Source organism: Psittacula echo, assembly GCF_963264785.1.
Source record: "Psittacula echo genome assembly, chromosome: 4".
In the NCBI taxonomy this organism is placed as follows: domain Eukaryota; kingdom Metazoa; phylum Chordata; class Aves; order Psittaciformes; family Psittacidae; genus Psittacula; species Psittacula echo.
The window spans coordinates 115,304,523-115,317,990 of NC_137738.1; the positions used below are offsets into that span (position 1 = coordinate 115,304,523).

Here is a 13,468-nt window from a genome sequence, read left to right on the forward strand (position 1 = left end):
ATGCCTCCAGAATACTGATCCTGTCCTGGACATGCACACCCTGATTCCTTTTCTAAACAATCATATTCTTACTAACTGAAAATAAAGGAAGCAAATATGGGAGATCAATCAATTAGATACACACCAGGATAAACACAAGCACTATCACTGCATTTCTGGCCTCTGAAGTTACCTACTGTATAATTCCACCTATGTTACTCTTTTCTAGATCAGCTGCTTAACAAGTTAGTGGAGAATAACTAGTAAGAAACTGAAGGGAATGTAAAAGCATGATATCTGGGAAAATAAAAGAGAAGGCTGTGTGAAGTGCTAAAAAATATAGAATAAAGAGTTTTCAGAGCAGCAGTTTAAATGACCAAATCAGTCTTCCTTCTCTTAGCTTTCTATTGATCTACCAAGGACTCTGTCATGAAATTCGGATGTAAGAACATGCTGGGTTAACAGATTTGTCATCCTGTTATTTCACACTCTTTTCAAGAAGCACCCTCCAGTTAACATGGAACTTTTAAGCAGACTCTAATTTCATTCTTTTCCAAAACATACCCAATATTTATTTTTTCCCTTTGGAAATGCCCTGCAGAGGACAAGCTGTCAGTGGACATCTCCTTAGAAAGGATTCCCCAAATCATCCGTAAGGAAGAGGATGCCTTTTGAAATAAATGGCAAAATAAACTCCTTTTATCAACTGAACAAGTTCCCAGAGAACAAAGGGTGCAATACCACCCTGGGGGCAATTCTGGTTCACTTGCAGCTCCTCTGCCAGGTGTCTCTGCTATACAGCTCTTGTTGTATAGCATGATGGCTCACATGCAGGATTCACCATTTCCTATGAGAGTGGACCAAAAGGACTCAGCCAAGGCTGCTGTTGTCCTTGGAAACAAAAACATCTAAGAAGAGACAGTGCTCTCTCCCTTCTGTTCCCCCCTCCTTTCTAAGCCACCACCTTCCTCTCTCTGATGCCAAAGCAGCACTGTAGTGTGGTCCAGCACAACATTTTTTCCTGTGTTTTGGGTTGTGGGGTTTTTTTGTAGTCCACAAGACAGCCTAATGAAGGGAGGCCCACATGAAAGAAAGCCCAATAGACTAAAATAATGAGTCTGGCTCGGAAGGACAAGAAACATTTTTACACATCATAGCCAGTTTCCTAGCCTTTGTGCAATGCTCTAAGTTGTGATATATGATTTATTCATTTGTTTTCCTATTCATTTGCATTTTGTATTACAAGGCAAATCTTTAAAAAATAACTGAACACTAATTTATTTCATAAAGGATTTGCGGAAGACTTAATAAGCACTTATTTTGTGCAGAAATACAAACATTGTGTCATTAAACAATGCTTCTGGAAGATAAAATGCTGCTCTTAGCCCTAAGACAGTCAGACACGCACATCTTAAAAGGCTCCGTCTTGAATCAAGTTCTCCTATTAGCCTGTACTGAACTGCATGCAGAATCACGCTAGATGAAGATCATTTTTAAGAGGCTTTGAAAGTTTGGAAATGCTCTGCATGTTTAATGCTTTACATGCGGCATCTCTGAGAGCCTCAAAGTGTGTAACTCCTGGGCAGGCTCAGCGTAAGAGCGAGACCGCCCTCTGACGGCAAGCATCTCCTATAGCTGGCGCAGCCAGCAGCACTGCAGGACAGGCTGCAGGCTTAGTCCCCAAGGTAGAACAAACATATCAGAGCTGCTCTCTTAGATTGAACAGGATGTAGACATCAGCGTACGCAACCCTGACCTTTCAAATTCCGAGCTGGAAACAGTTGTAACACTGACTTCTCTGCCAAAATGACAAAAGCATCATTTTTCATGATCATGACCTCGCTGTTTACACATTGCACTGGAGTTTTGCTGCACTTTGTTATTGCACTCGGCAGAATTTGGCACTGCGACTGGATTCTCTATCCCTCCTTTTGTACACTGAGGTCTTGTAAATTCTGGCCTCGCTGAAGGGCTGTGATAAACGTCTTTATAGCCTCGTGTCTATCATGGTTTGAAGCTGCCCTCTAGGGCACCGCAACAGAATAGTGCAGAGCAGCATCTTACCTGTTCTCATATAGCCTTTATGCCTTCCCGTTCCCAGCCTTACCCTGGCCACATCAATCACGGAGGACTAATACAGAATTCCCCTGTAACTCCTATAGGAGGTAAGATAGAACAGCACAGCACAACGCTGCTGGACCAGTAAAATAAGATTGCAATTCGGAATCTGTATCTCCCACTGCATGTTACACAATCACACAATTCTTAGGCTTTCCTGACAAAAACTACACAAAACACCAGCTTTTCTCTGAGTCGGGATTTAAGTCCTAGAACACTAACCACACAGCAGTATCACTCTGAAACAGCAGCAGATAGATCTGTCACATAGTTGTTTTGTTGTTTGCTGCCTAGAAAGCACGTTACACAGAGGACTGGATGGCAGCTGCATCTGCAACTTCAGGAGGGCAATACAGTTAAACCTAATACACCAAGTAGTCAATTCTTCTGGGACAAAATGTACTTCAACACCAGCCTCAGGATACCATAATTAATGCCTGAATGAGGTAGGAATTATTACAATCATCTTCTCATACTATAATATTAACATACAATACCTGCTTTGAAATTCTGCCCCATGCTTGAGCTGCTTGCCATTTTGAAGGTTCACACTTACAAAGAAGCTAAGCTGACAGCATCTAACCCGTAAATGAAGGCATGCTGTTATGAACCCCTCCTACAAAGGCAGACAATCTACTCCAAGGGCAATTTGTGTACTTCTATTTGTTGGTGCAGATTGGGCTGGCAACTATGGAGCCAGAAGTCCGGAATATTTCAATTCCTGCTGTATGTGGATAAGCATGGAAAAAGAGACCTGATAGTGCCTAGAAATATGATCTTTTGGATATTAATCTTCCAGTAAGAATTACTTCCTTTGCATTGTGTTACCATACTATGCTGCTGGATGACATTTTTTGTGTGCCTCTACATAGCAGATGCTCTACACAGTCAATGAAGTTAAAGAAGGTGGCTTACCTTGTGTTGTTCCATCTTGTCCCATGAGACATTTCATTGCCCTGATGATTTGCTCTGCTACGGGTGGACACATAGATGTGGCGTACACAGCACTGTGAGAATGAGTTCGTAAAAAGTCCACAAGGTCCTTACACAAGCAAAACAAAGCATGAATGAGCTTTGAGCTGGTCAAACAGCAGATCTCCATCTTAACTACTGCTGGAGTGAGAACATGTGAAAGGAAGAGGATGTTTCACCAGTTATTGGTTTGCTTTCTTGGCTGCTACTGTTACTACATGGCCTGAAGAAACATCAAGCAGGTGCAAATACTTTACCATGTAAGTGGGGCAATTACAGCTGAAACAAAAGTCTGGAGTAGAATAATGTTTACTTCTGTGCTAAGACTTATTATAAAGGAGCCAAAATCATTTAAAGGCCAATGAACAGCTGCACTTAAAACACTGCTTGGTTTCTCTCTGGGAATGAAGAAAAGCCTGCATGACATCAGTATAATTCCTCTGCCACAAGACAGGAAAAGCAACCTTACTGGGATCTATCTTTGGCTATTAGCATGTAAATTTCTTTCAATTGAAACTTTCCATCAGTGTGGCAGGGACAGTCATCTTAGAGTTGGTATAATTGCTTTAACATTTCCTTGTATAACTAAGAGCACAATCTGTGCTCCCAGAAAAAGCATTGATATACTGTAGGCACATCTACAGCACTGTCCTGCATCAAGGGACACTGTAGGAATTAAGCCCTTGATTAAGACCATCATTATTGTGACAGCTTATACCTCCTAATACAAAATACCACAGTAACAGTTACAACATTATAAGATGAATGCAAGTTAGTGAGAAAGGATGAGGCTTGAATGAAAACTGGCTTTGATAAAAAATATCACCAGAAAAAAAACCCCTAAAGACTAACATAAATTATTGCCAGAAAGCTGTATGAGTCTATGCAATAACTCCAATGCTAAGCATAAAGATTTACCTAATGTTATACAGGTTACGCATTGCTATATTGCAATTGTAATCCTAAGGGCTTGATCAAATAGCTGAGAAGGCTTCCGTGCTCTAGCTGATGCAGAATAAGCACTGCCACAGTGAGTTTTTGGCTGCAGAAATGAATGTAGGATTGCTAAGCGTGTCGGGTGAGCTGCTGCCACTAAGGCCCGGAAACGTGAGGCAAAGCTTAGTGATACACACAGGCGTGAAAAGAGTGACCCACTTTCATTTAAGAAAACTGCCAAGGATTAGATGATTAATTACTTTAGGCTGCTTTTCACTGGTGTGTGCTTTCTGCAATTTCCAGCTACATTAGTCACATAGTCTTTGGTGAGAGTAAAACCCTCAGATACAGATTCAAGAAGCAAAGGAAACAAAGAAAATTGATTCTTGATGTATTATGATAGCTTGTTTTAAGTTCTCCAGGGGCAAAACCAAAAAAGACAGTAAGAAACATACACTTTATACTTTCTTACAGCTCTTTTATTCTACTCAAGTGCTACGCTTGCTAATGTTATCCTGACAACAACCATATGGGCTGTCTAAACAGGCTTCCTACTCATTCAGCAAACTACTTAAGAAATACATTCAGCAGGGTATGAAAAGGGTAAATAATCAGCAACCACTTGATATCTCTGTCAAGCAACAAAGCTGATGACATTTCACAATGGTGCTGATTATGCTTTCTCTTCTTGTACACCCCCAATGCTCTACTTTTTGTTGACATCTGTTGTTGGCAAGAGGTTGTTTTGTTAATGTATGCAGAGCAACTGAGGACATGGATTTTACTATTGCAAAAGGCCCTCAGTAACCCTCTTTCTCCATCCTCCTAAAAAATGCAACTATGACAATCCACAACTGTTTAGGAATTTTATTATCAGTGGATGAAGCTGTGGCTTTAATCTCTCCGTGTTGCTCCACACTCTGTTTGCAAATGTGAAACAAAGTAATGAGCTATCTGCATGCAAATTAATGTATTGAAGTATATTTAGCCAACCACAACGTGTCTAAACATTTCCAAGACAAACAACAATCATCAGGGTGGCACAGAAATACCCGACCCAAGCAAATTACATAATATGAATATGAGACAAAAATAAGAAAGTCTAAGTGATGCGCATTTGGGATCCAGACAAAAATGGTACTAACTTTAGAATAGTGCTCCTGTAAAGCAGTCTGTGCAAAAAGATAATGAAATATATGGTACATAATAAGAAGTTGAAATATATCACACATATAAGAAGATACTACCCCCTTCCCCTCCCTGATGTTAAAATGTGTTTTCCTTTTACCTTTTTGCCAGCTATGTATCCTCCAGCTGCGCCAAAGCTCTTTGTGAATGTTCCCATTAATACATCAACATCATCAGGATTCATACCGAAGTACTCCACAACTCCTCGGCCCGTTGCTCCCACTGCACCGATGCTGTGAGCTTCGTCCAAGTAGAGGTAGGCTTTGTATTTCTTCTTTAAGGAGACTATCTCTGGCAGGCGCACGATGGACCCTTCCATGCTGTGGATGGAGAGAATCATGGATGAACAACAAATCTTGTACTTTCTCTTAAAGATACTGCCAGAAAATACAGTCATTAATTGCCATAGTCCAAAAAAGACGTTCTGGAACCTCAATTTGTATTTACAGTTCAAAGAAATTTGCAACCCTTTCCCATCTGCAGGTGAGTTTTAGAATTCAAATGATCAACATCAGTCAAAAAGATATCGAACATCTGCAAATTTTCAACATTCCAGAAAAGAGAAGGAAAAGTATAAAGCAAGGGGTAGATACCCAAAGAAGCACACTGCAATTCATTACCAAACAAATATTGTAATGAGCTATAAGAAACCCTTGTAATTTGGTCTGGTCCTTGCTTACTTCATTGTCAGCTACTGTGGTAATATCTGGGGGTAACAGCCCTAGAGCAAATTGCTCTGTTGCAGAAGAGTTGGGTCTAACATATAGAAGAGATGGGCCACATGAAACCCAGGGAATGTGCTAGAACTGTAAGCAGTCTTCAGAGTGGACAGAATCAGGGATTAGAAAAGGGAGCTCAAATCTGCTCTTGCCAGTCGTTCTTCTAATATGTACTTTTTAGGAGATGTAGCCTGCTACCTAATATTCAAAAAGAAAAATGTTTCCTTTCTTTTTCCTTTTACCTTTTTACAGCCGTGCAAGAATAGGAAATATTCTGAACTTGCCCTAATGGTGTATTGAGATTTGTAGAAATAAGAAAAGGTGATAAGTCTTTTGTATTGTTGGCAATCACATCAGTAAATTAGAAAGCACAGAAGAGGTGTACAGCAAAATGAAACCCAGGGAGATAAATAAGAAATACACTGTAATCCCATAAAATGAAGTATCAATAATGTCGCTGTGAAGACTATTATGTCTTGAAAGCCTTTGTGAGATGACTACAGCTATGCTTGGATATGCTGTGATGCACTCAGTATTCATTTCATAATGAGTTAAACGTGTTCTCTTCCACTAACTCTAGTGAGCAGGTCTTTAAATGCTAAATACTTCCTATCAAACACAAAATGAGTGCACTGTGTGCCAGGAAAACCAGTGCTCCATGGCTAAGGCCTGAGGGTAAGGTCTATCCAATTGCAAATGCTACAAAAGAAAGCAGAAACATTGAGTTTGTTCCCAAATTGTACAAAAGAGCAGTGCAACCAACAAAACATTTTGTCAATTTTTAGATCGCAGGCCAATGGCTCTCACAGATTGTTTCATTGCCACTCTAAGCTACACTATGCAGCTGGAAGTTTGGTACCACAAAGGGAGCAGGATGCTCTTTTAACACTTAGGAAATCTTTGCCAATTTTGGTCCTTCTTCATCCTTTGGTCTTCTGAGTCCGCTTGGGAACAGCTTGGTCTCCAGTTTTGAAGGAAACCTGCTCGTAGGCGAGTCGAGTCTCATTTGTCTGATAGAACAGCACAGGGGAGCAGCCATGGACAAGGGTTGCCTGTGCTGTTCATATCAGGAGCTTCAGAGAGCCTGGAGGCATGTTTTTGGCTGTCCGGTGACTGCCGGTAATTCTTGCCCTTTTGTCTTGCCCAGCCATATAAAGAGGCAGCTCTGGGGATGTACATTTGCACCATGGTCTCTTGCAGGCTCTGGGGCTGTACATTGGCACCATGGTTTCTTACAGCAAAGGAGGGTGGGCTTGTGCTGCAAGCTACTGAAGACTGGTCTTTCTCACTTTTCCCAGGTGGCACTTGGCAGCTGAGTGAGAAGCAACATGAACCACTACAGCTATTTTCCTAATGAATACAAAGGCAGAGCCCATAGGCCTCACACAGCCCAGAGTCAAAGCATTAGTCAGCTAAAAATGATCTTGAGCCAGAGGTGTGCTTGGGCAGCATCATGTGTGCTGGAGATGGCAGCTTTCACAGCTGTGTCTGGTCAGCCTACAGATTGGCCATAAGGCCAGAGTGATAGTGGTGCCATGGAGCATCCCTACAGAGGGGAGTAAATAGGTATCCCACCCTCTACCTTCCAGCAGTACTTGGGCAGATCAGCTAGGCAGAGAAGGACAATAGCAGTTTTTCTCACATTTACATGGATGTCATTAAGCTTTGTGGTCCATGGAGATTCAGATGGGAAAGAGCATGTACCTTAAAAAAGAGTGAAAATAGTAAATTTAAACCACAGAGCTTCATATGCTGCATATTTGTGTTGTTGCTGAATCCCAGAATACGTAGAGCTGGTACATGGCTGGTGCAAGACTTAACCATTAAGAGAATTCAGAAAAACATTTCCTTCTCATGTGAGTAGGAGAATTCTCTTTGAACTCTAAACAAATGAAGCAAATGAAGGGACTTCTATTCTGTTTCAATGTTGATTTACTGCTCTTGAAAGATGCTAGTTGACACAAATGTTACAATAGTTGACAGAGATCCTAACATGGCCTTGAAGGGTCCATAGAGTAGATAAACCACTGTTGATTTTGTATATGTTTTCTGTGCTGCCATTCAAACAGGCCTCAGCCCTCCTGATGGCAGAGATGAGAGCTACTCATCTGCCTGCTCTGTTCTTGGTCTCTCTTTTGACCCTGGTAGATGGTTTGTGATATGAATGCTGCTCTGTTTAGAATTGCTCCAAGATAAAGCTCACTTCACGTAACCCCTTGGGTAGCCCAAATGGAAAGTTTACTGGATCCTTCAGTAAATATTGATGTCGACTGAGTTTAAACCAGAGAACCAGCAGTGAACTGTAATTGCTCTGTCTCAGTCTGGTTGTGTCACTTTTACAAAGCTATTGATCTGTTTCCAGATGTGCTAAAGCACACAGGGCACATCAAAAAAGGTGGATGCAGATGAACATAAGGTGGCTCTGCCCAGGCCAGATGTTCTCATTATGTGTTATTCTGTCCTGTCTTGTAGCTTGGTGGCAGGGATGTAAAACTGAATTGTAGCTGACTCTCATCTCTCTTGTTTGGTGGGCAGGCACAAAAGCTTGCTTCAATACACATAGTTTGAATCTACTTCCAGATGTGAGGAGGTAATCCTAAATTTTGGCATCACTGAGTTTTGAAGCTTGATTCAATCCCTACCAAACCACTGAGATTCTTCCTGATGGATTGTGGACCCAGGTGCTGTGGGAGACAGGAAGTGTACACTTGTGTTGGTCTCTTCGCTTGGAACACAGGCTTGCTCCTGAGAGGATGTTGATGGATTTTGCCCAGTTTCTTTTGAAACTTCTTGGGAAAAAGTTTTCTGCATCCTACTGTGGTACCACGGTTCCATTTTTTTTCTGTCACGAAAATAATTTACTAGTATTCAACCCATTATCTTCTTCATAATTGCATCACTCAATGCCTCTAAACATGTCCTATAGCACCACTATCCTTTCAGCATTTAAAAACTCTATCTGTTCCCCTTTCAGGCTAGTTTCTAGTTGGGAAAATCCTTCCTTTCCTGACCTGTTACTCCTAAGATGTATGCATTCCATGTTAATGTTTACTTTAGGTATTGTTTTCTTACATAAACCTTGCACATTCATAGGGCAATCTCTGTTTTGTAGTTCAGGGAAATAGTTGTAAGGAAACCTTCCAAACCTGCTCTCAAATATAAGCCCATACACTGAAACGATAGAAATGTTAACCTTTAATGCTGATTCCTGGCCAAAGACGTTGAATGTTACCCCATTCTTTTCTGGAAGTCCGGTCACTTTATCTCAGGAAATAAAAAATAACCCTGATAAATTTCCTATGGTATTGAATCCCAAGGAACTTCTAATGCACGTGAACAGGCACTGGACAATATCTAACTTATCAGAGAGCTATTTTCTTAGCTGGAAGGGAAAATACCCAAATTAAATTAAAAGCAGGGAAAAACTAAATGAAAAACAATTGGTTTTGATCGGTTTCCGGTGCCCCATAACTCCTGCCCTGGGCCTTGGCCTATCTGACTCCTAGTTAAATATGTGTGCAAGAGAGCAGAAGCCTACCACAAACCATATCAGAACACAGTAACTGATTAATCCTGAACTGGAAATTGTAGAAGCCAAGGAAAACATTAACTGGAATTTTAAATAATAGAAATATGATTTTGCAAGTCATTTTAACTTGTGCCCTGGACACTGCCAAAACTTGTTCATGCTTTTTATGCTGAAGATTGATAGCTAGATGATCCCTCTCAGCTTGGAATGCAAGGGGAATATATTTGCACCTAGGGTAGTCCAAGTTAAGAACCAGCTTTCACTAGTAGTTACAATTACTCCTGATGACTTTTTTCTTTTTAAGATAATAGAAACATTAAAAAGCAAACAAACATATACTTATTACTATTTATTTGATATGTAGCTTGAGTGCTTCCCAAGTCAAGGGGCCAATTCTGCCTTTAGTTGTAACCAAGCAAAATCTGTGGCTTTTGGTTTCAAACACAAACCTGATTTCCAAAAATGCTCGTGTTGGCTAACAATGACCCTTTTCAAATTCTGCCAGCTGGTAAGTCCAGGCTTATGCACAGTGTAAACACTTTCACATACTCCTAATGGAAACAGAAGGCAATTTCTTTTTCCATACCATCGATTTCAACATACTAAGACCATGGTGTCCCATATAATAATATTTTTTTTAAAGAAGGGAAAAAATAAAGTTTAATGTTTTTTTCTGCATCTCTGGAAAAAGCATTTCTGACAAAATTTGCCAAGCCATACTTGCAAGTCCAAGGTATTCTAACTTGGAGAACAGTTCTGACCAACTTATTTCAATTCTGTATTAGTTGTCCCTGAAGCATAACTTAAGCCCTTTAAGGAAAAAAAAAGAAAGAAAGCAGGATTAACTATTATAAGAAGCATATATTAATAACACTCTGCCTACTTTTAAACTCTCTGGATGGATGTTAATTCAGTATCTGGCAAACCTTGAAGGAAACTAGCATTAGCCAATGTAGGGTTGGAAAATTTTAGTCTCTTTCAAAACTCATGGGCCAAGAAAAGAACGAACATGCACACATTAAAAAAAAGAGAGAGTATTTCTAATATTTTCTTTCACATATGAAATGTTATTAGCTACTTGCTGAATTAGACTGCATAGCCTAAGCCTTTTGCCAGTAATGCTATAAGCAAAGATCACCTGCGTGCATCTCGGGTTGGCAGTGATGCCAGGGCACAGCATGGTGGGGTGTGATGGTATTCTCCCCCCAGTCAGAGCAGACTTGCTTTGCAACCAAACCACAATCTTCAACTTGTGATCTGCTTAGACTATGAAAACAACCAACAACCAACCAACCAACCAACCAACCAACCAACCTAGCTACTGCTAGGACCAGTTTCCAATGAGAGACTATTGAAGACCTGAGCTTTGCTTTTCTTTTAGTTCATGCCTTTCACAAGCGTAGACACTCAGGGCATGAGTGGTCTTAACATTACTTAGCCCTTATGGGGCTGAAAGAGCTTAATGATTCAGTTTTAGTGAGGTTCTCAGAGATTTAAGATGTTTTTATTTTGTGTTCCATCTTTGAACTTTTGAGAATGAAATCTTTGAAAATGAACTGCAAAACTAGAGAGGAAAAGGAAACTCTATATCAAATATACATCTGGAAATCATAGAATCGTAGAATAGTTAGGGTTGGAAAGGACCTTAAGATCACCCAGTTCCAATCCCCCTGCTAAAAGGCAGGGACAGCACACACTAGACCACGTCACCAAAGACTCTGTCCTACCTGGCCTTGCAATACAGTTGTAGTAATAATTACAACTATAGTTGCAAATATCTGACAGTGGGTTTTTCCCAGTGCTCGAACTGATCTATGCTTCTTTGTCAACAGTCTATGTTCTTGCTCCCTAGTGGTCAATATCCAGGGTAAAGGATTTAAAAGTGAGTGAAGCTCAGCAGCTGGAGCATTTTCTTCAGGCCGTGTGACTGATGGGAACATTTGTCAGTAAAATGTTGGTGGTCCACTTAATTTCTGCATGATCAAAGTCCTTAAATCTGAGTTTTCCTTTAGTAGTGCCAAGCTATGTTTATTTGCAGTTTTGCTCTGTTTATTCTGGTTGAAAGGAGACGTTCAGCCTGCTTTGGATCAGCTGATGTGCTGCTGACCTGTTTCAGCTCTGAGTGACAGGCGTTTAGATAAGGACTGATTTGCTCTCTTTGCAGATGGAAAATGTTAAGTGAAAAGAAAGCAATGAGAACTATGAAGTTGTGATGACTAGAGATTGTAGTAGGATTCCTTCTGAAAAAAGCTAATCAGCTCAACTGTGCTAGCATTTCTCAATAAAATGACATAAACCACTGCCCATCCAGACCAGCTGTATTTCAGCAGCACTTGACATGATCCTTACATATAAAGTTTAATACTGCTTTCATAAACCATGTCACATCCTGTGAATGAATCACTCTGGTTCCCTTTTCTCTGGTGCAGATGTCACTACTCCCCAAAACCATCCTTCTCCTATTCCCCACCTCTTGCCATTGCCACAGTATCCTTGCCTAGATCTCTGCAAACCCTCTCACTGTTCAGATCCCTGCTTCTTCAGCCCTTCCCTCCTCTTCATGATCTCTACCTCTTCCCATTCCAGCTCCTTGTCTACCAGAGGTTCCTGCTCCGTGCAATCCACCAGCCCCACAGATGCCTCTCCAGCAGCCTGCCTTGAGTGATTGCCAGGATGAATCCCAGGATGGTGAGACTGGCTGGTGCCTCTGCTTTGCTGCCCAGCTCTAGTGATGGTTTGTCTTTCTGATTGGGTGTAAGATGCACCACACTAGTGAACCGGAGCTATCTGACATAGGATGCTGTATAATTACATGGTATTATTGATGATTATATTATCTGATGGATTATCAAAGGCACTTCTCTCATTCAAATTCCTCCAGGGACTGGGGCTAGATAATTCCTTGAAAGCCAATCTTTTAATTGTTTTTCCTATTAAAGTGCAAGTCCATTAGAGCCGACACTAATTACTAAAAAGGTGCTGATATCACTTGGCCTATGTTCAGCTTGAGTTTTTAGATTCCAAAAGCTGGGTAAGAACTGGGCATGCAGAACTTAATTAATTCTGAGTAGCTGTCTTTTGATCTGCCTGTGCACAACAAACAACTCTAGAAAACTCAGCTTACTCACTTAACAAAACTCCCCACCTACTACAGCTCCATGGATTTTATCACAGCTGTGACAACATAGACCAGCTGATGATCTGTATTGCTCTCACAGTACCTCTCCCACTCCATGGTGATTTGCTAAACTATCATTCAGAACAATACACAGGCTCTGGCTGGAGCTGCAGGATCCAGGGCTCAGACTGATGTAATGGAAATCAACATATTTATAAGATCACAGAATGTTGTTTTAACGTCCACTGTCATTAAGATTTCTCTCAGAGTCAATGTCCACTTCATTCAATGCATCATTCTGTCATCAGACATGATAACAAGTACTCATGTTTCTAATGCACAAACATACCTGTAAATGCCCTCCACGAGGATGATAATTTTTCTCCATGCTCGGTGGCTTCGAGGCTGCCCATATATTATTGCATCCCTCAGCAGCTTCTCAAGGCTCTGCATATCTTTATTTCAAAAGAAGAAAAAAGAAGGAAAAACATTAACAAACATTTTTCTACAGAACTTCTGATTTTCTCCTGAGCATTATTGTTTTCCTATGCAGAAAAAGATGACATGAAAAAACTGTGTCCTGAAGATAAGGCTTCCTTTATAAATAGGTAAGATCTAACCATTGATGTAATTTCCCTGACAGCAATTTAGTGACAAGGGCAGTTACAAAAAGCTTTCAGTTATGCACCTTATCTGGGAAACTTCTAGAAATTCTTGGCATACATTTTTATTTAAAGGGAAAAGAGAAACACTAAAGTACTGAGGCTAATTGCCAGCAGTTGTCTGTATGGGCTGCTGATACTCATAATATCTCAAGGCTTCCGAATAGTGAGTTTTTGTTTGCTCTCCAACATCACCACTGGCTCCCCTGAATAACATGCATTGCTTCAGCAAGGTTTGAATCACGCT

The 13,468-nt window shown here is 40.7% G+C and overlaps 1 protein-coding gene across 1 annotated transcript in view; it reads right to left on the reverse strand.

The window, feature by feature from the left end:
* Positions 1 to 13,468, reverse strand: part of SPTLC3 (serine palmitoyltransferase long chain base subunit 3) — a gene marked incomplete at both ends in the record, with an annotated part of 92,049 nt that overhangs the window by 13,797 nt on the left and 64,784 nt on the right. Inside the window, 3 exons of the mRNA XM_080616057.1 lie at positions 3,013 to 3,139; positions 5,294 to 5,513; positions 12,909 to 13,014. Of these exons, the coding sequence (XP_080472183.1) occupies positions 3,013 to 3,139; positions 5,294 to 5,513; positions 12,909 to 13,014 (453 nt within the window). The remainder of the gene's footprint in view (positions 1 to 3,012; positions 3,140 to 5,293; positions 5,514 to 12,908; positions 13,015 to 13,468) is intronic.